General features: G+C 44.6%; 1 protein-coding gene across 1 annotated transcript in view; it reads right to left on the bottom strand.

Moving 5' to 3' along the window:
- ZC3H18 (zinc finger CCCH-type containing 18) overlaps nucleotides 1-6,192 on the bottom strand; it is a gene marked incomplete at its 5' end in the record, with an annotated part of 43,205 nt that extends 37,013 nt beyond the window's left edge. The window contains 5 exons of the mRNA XM_010008442.1: nucleotides 433-465; nucleotides 2,068-2,225; nucleotides 2,852-2,944; nucleotides 3,256-3,404; nucleotides 6,108-6,192. Coding sequence (XP_010006744.1) covers nucleotides 433-465; nucleotides 2,068-2,225; nucleotides 2,852-2,944; nucleotides 3,256-3,404; nucleotides 6,108-6,192 — 518 coding nt within the window. The remainder of the gene's footprint in view (nucleotides 1-432; nucleotides 466-2,067; nucleotides 2,226-2,851; nucleotides 2,945-3,255; nucleotides 3,405-6,107) is intronic.
- Between the last annotated feature and the right edge of the window lie 711 nt (nucleotides 6,193-6,903).

The following is a 6,903-nucleotide window of genomic DNA, read 5'->3' as shown; positions in this document are numbered from 1 at the left end:
AGGGAATCTTGAATAGGGATGCTCAGTTCAGCAACAAACTCCTGATGCCAATCAGACAACACTCTGGATTCAGCAACATCAGGTGTTCAGAGAGACACAAAATATCAAGCTACACCAAAAAAGAAAACACTTTTTAACCCAGCCTCAAGTCCAAATCTTCCCATTCCCTTCCTAGGACACCTGGGGACTTTTTTAGTCAGCTAAACAAGCATCACTGCTGTGCATTTAGATAATTCAGTGCTTACATCCTTAGGTGAATAAATCATATCACCCAAAAAGTCAAATACATCCTTTTGGTTAATACACCACCCACCAAACACACCAGATGGGACAGTGGTCTGTGGCCTGGGAAGTTTTAAGAAGTACAATGGAGAAAGGAAAGGGAATATTTTCTTACAGTTGTAACAATACTGGAATCAAAGACCTGCTTACCCATAGTTAATGTTTTCTTTGATGTCCACCTCCCTATAGTTTTTCAAAAAAGAAAAAGGGATTCATGAACTATTTAGACATCTTCATATGTCACAAGACAGTCCTGAAAGCATTTACTACCATCCCAGCTGCACCACCAGGGGTTAGTTTGCTGCAAGGTGTCAGTCTGTGCAGTAAGTGTGCATGTGAGAAAAAACACCATTTTCTAGATTTGCAGCAGCAGCAACTTCATAACTTTTGCATTTACACACAATGAAGATACTTTAATGGCACAGTCTGGTTATACACAAAGGTGCTTAAATTTTCAGGCATTTCATATGATTACTTTTTTTTTTTTAACACTGGCTACATGCAAGATACTTTTTTCCTTGTGGCTTTATGAGAAACCTAACACAACAATTCTTCCATCAGTGAGGCAGTGGCACAAACCAACTAGAACACTGATGCTAGTTTTATATGCATTCATAAAATAAAGATGCTCTTTGGTCAACCCACAGAGCACTGGTGGGAATCCATCCCAGGTGCCTTCTCAGAGGAGGAGAAAACCAAGATACAAATTGATTTCTACACAGGAAAAAAAATAATTAATGTGGGGCAACTGTTTTGTTACAGTCTGCAGAACTGAGTAGGCTCCTTTTGAAGACAGGGAAAGGAACTGCACCCCAGAGCAAACCAAAGACTATTGAACAAAAGCTTCACCTCCTACTTTTCAGGCTTTCTTTTACAGCTCATTTGTTCTAAAATAGAATCAAGCCTTGCAAATACTTTGTGAGTAGAAATAATCTATAATCTGTAGGTGTAGGAAGAACAGAGGATGAAGCAAGACAGAAACAGATATTCCCCTGTGTTCCTGCAGAATGCAGGCTTCTCTCTCAAAATTTTTTTCCCTGTCTATTTCTTGGCTCAAAAACTAATGAGCAAGTCTCTCCGAGCTGACTTAGTCATCCTTGCACCCTCTTCTGCCCATTCTCAGTCATGACAGGAGCATGCCTGAGGTCTCCAAACATTTTATGCTCTACCTCCTTAAAAAACAATTACCTGAACACTTAATTTTAGGATGTTTGTTTTGGCCCAAGCCAAACCCAGGGCAGCCAACAGGTTTGCTTTCTGACCAGTGTCTTACTAAACAGTTTATCTGGGACTGGTCAAGATGTTTGTTAAGACCAGCTGCTGTGTCAATGGCTTTGCAAATAAACACCCAGCTGGCTGAGCCCATACAACTGCTGTCCAGAAGCTCCTGGAGGTTGAACACACTCCAACTTTGCAGCCTCAGCTTTAGCATTTTAAAACTCTCATGGGCTGGAATAAGAAAAACAAGAGGGGAAAAAAAGTTGGAAGAATGTACTGGCCTGAGGTAGGCAACACAACTAGAGAGTGTTCTTGAGGGACCAGTGTGCCAACACCACTGGAGGCAGAAAGGTCTAAAGATGACTGTGAAGGAGGGTAGTGCTGAACTGGAGTGAGTGGAGGCAGCTCAAGTTTTTATCTGGTGTACACACTGCTTCATGGAAGCTGTTTCCCCTTCCTGAGGTAAGCATTCCTCCAGTGTGGAGGAACAAGTTAACTGCAGACTGCCACAGTGCACTAGGTTTCCCACCCATCTATCCACACAGCAAAACCAAGACAGCAGCTTACGCTGGATCTCGGACGTCTCTGGTGATGCGGTAATTCCAGTCGCGGAAAAACTCGTTCTCTTTGTCAAATTCACGCTCGTCTTCTCCAATAGTCACAGTGAACCTCTTCTCCTCAAAGTCAGGCTCCTGTTCTTTCCTCATAGTTGCCTTTTTCAATACCTGTCATGATAGAAAAATAAAAATATTGTAAAGAGAGAAGATTTCTGAGGCCCAGAGAAACTGCAGAATTAAAAACCCTCCCCTTGGAACCTTCCACGTGCTCTGCAACTAAAAGCACCTTCTTCTGCCCAAGTCTTAGGAACTTGCAGGATGCTGGACTTTTCCTGACATAAAACATGTATTTTGCTATTCCAACAGCTCAGAACAGCAGCAGACAGGCAACAGGTGTCACACATGCTGACTCCATTTTCTGCCATGATCAGACACACAGATCCTATAGGTGCTAGAGAAACAGGGACTGAAGTAAAGGAAACTGGAGCAGCTTTAAAACTTCTGTTTTGTGGTGGGTTTGGCTCCAAGATGTCTGATCAGGTCAGGGCCACAGATTCTCCCTAGCTCCTGTTAATATAAAAAAAACCAAACCTGGATGCCAGATCCTCCTGACTGTACAATAAAAGTGATTGACAATAAAATGTGGTTAACAGGTTAAAAGGCAAAAGGAAGGCTCCTTAAAAAGAGCAAGACACAACACGCTGCAAAAAGAGCTCTCCCAGCATCCTGCTCCCAGTGAAACAGGCCAGTGGCTTTTGGAGACAGCCAGCAAACTTCCTGAGAACACCACTTACCTCCTTAGCATGGCGGAGTCCTCTCTCCCAGGCACTTTCTGTTGGAGGGTCTGGAGGGGGTGGAGGTAAGATTTCATCAACAACTGGCCCTCCCTGTTGAACAGGAGAGCAGAGGAAGGAGACAAGACACTCAGAATTAGTTTTCAGTAGCAAACTCCTGGTTTTTACCCCAGAGTACCTCCAGATACTCAGAAGATGTATCAACATGACATGAGCTGGGACACACTTGGAAAGCTATTCACCTCTATTAGCAACTTCAAGACCACCTTTTAAAAACCACGTGTCCAGTAGATGTACTGAATTTTGCTGAAGTACTAGCTCAAAGAAAAAATCTTCACTTCTCCTCCAGCAGGAGACAAAAGCTAGGTGCAGAAGCCATAAATTCACAGGAATGATGTCCATACCCAAGGGTTGGCTGGCATCAGGGGGTGAGGGCCCATAGGAGGAGCACCATTTGGGGAGAAGGGCTCAGGCTTGGAGATCAAGGAGTAGTTCCCTTTGTCATTCACGCCAGGGTGAATAAATCGACAGTTCATGCCCCAAGTGCAGTGACCTGTGGAAATAACAGCTCTGTTAGACCCCTGGGAGGCCTCCAGCAAGCATTTGATCAGCCCCACAACCATTTAAAACCCATCAAAGAACATTGCTGTTTGAGACACCTGACTTTTCTTCCCTCCAACTTGTTGAGATTTACCTGTTTTTGTATACGTGGCAACTTGCCACCTCCCACCTTCCCAGGGATGACAAATAGATCCAGTCACAGCTGGATGAACGTACAAGGACCTTATTACAATGAGGAGAGGGGAGGGATGGATGTACACACACCATCAAGAAAATGCAGTAAAAAGCTGATGAGCTTTTCAGGTCTTATTAATGACAAACACTTTCAAGTCAGGAGCTTTACCTTTTACAGAAAACATTGACTATGACCTGACGGCAAGGAAAGCATCATAGCTCATTCAAAATAAACAGCTCTCTGGTGAGGCAGGAAGGACATCCAAGCTTTTCCCTCCAGCTGACTCCACCGGCTTGCCAGCACAAAGCAGGAAATGAGACATCACTATGGAGGCCAGCAGACAGATCTGAAGCTGCTCATCAGCTTCAGGTACCATCCCCAAGGAAACGGTAACTCATGGGTCTCAAACAGGATACCAAGCTAATTCCCAATTTTATTTTAGTTTGCTTTAAAATAAAACCCTTTTTTTTTTCCTTTTCTTCTGGCAATCCACTCAACATCAGGCAACAGACACCTTGCAGATTTCCCAGGAGACACCACAAAGCCATTGCTCGTCCTGCCTAGCTTGGGCAGCACACATGGATTTCAGGTCTGGAGCAGCTAATGCTGCCATGGATCTCAGCTGGCAGGGAAACATGTCAGAAATTCACACTGGAAAATACTCCTCATCAGATTAACCATGAGCTGGTGTTCTCAGTCAGAGGTAACACTGGATGCTTTTGTGCTGTCAAATATCATGGGAGCACAAACCCCTCTGCACAGGGGCTGAGGGAGCAACAGATCCTCCCTCAGTGCCTGCACACTGGGGCTAAGGGCTGCTGGACACCTACACCAACACTTACTGTTTCTACCAAGGTGTCAAGGGAAAGGAATGACCAGCCTAACAAGTAAGGGGCCCTGCTGCATATGTCAAGGTGGCTGCTCATCAAGCTACTTCACTGAAGGCTTTGCAAGCAAGTCATTCATGGCACTGGACAGACACTGCCAGGTGAGTGCTGCTCAGACACAGCAAGGACTAAAATCCAAACATATCCAAGGTCCCACATGAGCAGGGCCTGATGTCCCTGGTGGCAAATGAGCCTCTAAGGGGTGAGCAAGAGCAAGTGTCAACATTATCTGAACCCATGTCAAATCAAAGGAAAACAACTGTGGCAGGAGATCCTGCAGCCTGAACTTTGACTCAGGCAAATATTTCCATGTTGCACAGAGGTGAACGTCACACCAGGGACTCAGGAACAAACACCTCTCCATGCCGAGGGACTTCCCTGTTCCACCATCATCACCAACATGTTTGTGTCTCACTACAGGCAGAAAACTTGATACCAGAAGATATACAGGAAGCCAAGGTCATGGTATCTGATGGTCACGTCTCTGGAAACCCCCTAAGCAGTCCTTACGTGGCACATGCCACTGATGCAAGGAATGAGAGACTCCACCCTGGTCTCCACCCTCCTTCTAATTTCAGATTTTCATAAATTGTTTCAAGGGAGATTGTAAATAAAACCAAGTACATAAGCAAACATGAAGTGAGGTGAAGCCGAAGGTGAAGCAGGTGAGTTATAATCAGTTTAAATAAGAAAACATTTACAAAACCTACTCTCTATACTAAAAAAAAAAAGCAGGATACTCTAAGAAGGTTGTTGTGCAGTTGCACAAACTCTGGGGAATGTCCTATTAAGAATTATAATAAAATAAATACAGTTGGTTAGATTTAAAAGTTTCAAGTCTTTGGCCTCATTCTTCTTATGAATAAATAAGAAACACTTCTTATGATTTCCCACCCCACTTCTTTCCACCCCAGGCTGACAATCCCAGCCACCTTTCAGAAACATGGTATCTGACACAGCATGGAGCAATCTTCCCTCTTGAGATGAAATCCTCTGTTTACATGAGGATTATTTTTCATTCCAGCTAAGTATTTCCCCAGCCCAGCAGAAGCCACTGGCACATCTCACCCTGTCAGGTCCAGTGTCACCCTCGAGCACATCATCTTGCTGTGCTTTCTGGGCTGCCACACACGATGGCAATGTGATGTGACATCAGTCTCTACGACAGAGAAACAGTATTTCTAGTCCTATTTTCAACCTTAAAGTTTTAGATAATGTCTTTTAGTAACTAGGGAAGTGGGTAGGATATGGGATTGCAAGAAGCAATTGGCAAATCATGAGCTTGGTAAAACATAATGAGCATTTGCCATTTTTCTGTTCCACAGAATAACCTCTAGGCAACACCTGGCTGTTACATCAGCCCAGGCAGTTTCATTCCATGCTGCTTCAAAAACAGCAGCCAGTTTTCCTTCATTTGCTTCTACCAGGCTCACCATACCAGGGCAAAGCAATTTTTGCATAATGCCTCTATGCAAATTGAGCACCAAGGAAGAGAAAGGTGATACTGAGGACACCTGGGGCAGAGGTTATCATGTAGACAGGAGCTTCACTGGTACAAAACCAAACAAGAAACATGACAGCATCTCTGGTTTTCCTCTCACCACGACAGCCTGTTGTGGGAAACTGTCATTACCTTTCATAAAGAATCGGCAGGTGGGACGTGGCCTCACTTTTCTGTCGTTGGGGTCTTTGACTTCTCCTTCTTCTAAGTCATCATCCTGGAACAGACAGACAAGCTGACATTTCACGTGGTGCATTTTCGGCAGCGACTTGACATTTCACAATATGGTCAAATATCAGTCACTGAAAACACACCCTGGAGCAAAACACAAGAGAAAAGCAATATAAAGTTACAATAAATACCCCTGAGCATCTTCACAACATGCTGCTACAAACAGGAAGATGCATCAACTTCAGTGTTTCAAAGGTGGCTGCAAACCCCTGCAGGCATCAGGGACATCTGGGTACCACACCACAGATCAAGGTTTCAAGCCGCAACGTTTTACCCAATTAGATGCTTAAGGGCTCAAAATCAACAAGGATGATGGATTCAGCTCCTGTGCCTCAGCTGGGTGAGGCTGGCTGGGTATCTGCAGCTGCTAGCATGTGTGAGGCAGTCTGAGGAAGCTTCATGTTCTTTTGAGGCAAATGAGCTAAATGGTGTGAGCTGTCCTTCCTGCAGGCTGACAGTGACCATGGCTGGGACAGGGTAATGCCACCACCCTTCAGAGCCTTTAAAGTGGCCTGTTCCCTGCTCAGCACTCATGGCATCCCTGGTTAGTTCAAGCCAATTCTTCTCATTTGTTCATTTAAAATATGTCACGGTATCTCCAGAGGTTCCTTCCAACCCCACCATTCTATGGTTCCTGCATTAACACCATAACCCAAGGCAGACACTGCACACCCATAGCTCAGGGGCTGAGGGGTGG

Source organism: Chaetura pelagica, unplaced genomic scaffold (assembly GCF_000747805.2).
Source record: "Chaetura pelagica isolate M959 unplaced genomic scaffold, ChaPel_1.0 scaffold232, whole genome shotgun sequence".
NCBI classification, from domain to species: domain Eukaryota; kingdom Metazoa; phylum Chordata; class Aves; order Apodiformes; family Apodidae; genus Chaetura; species Chaetura pelagica.
Note: the sequence above shows the minus strand (reverse complement) of the source record. Positions and strands in the feature narration are given on the sequence as shown.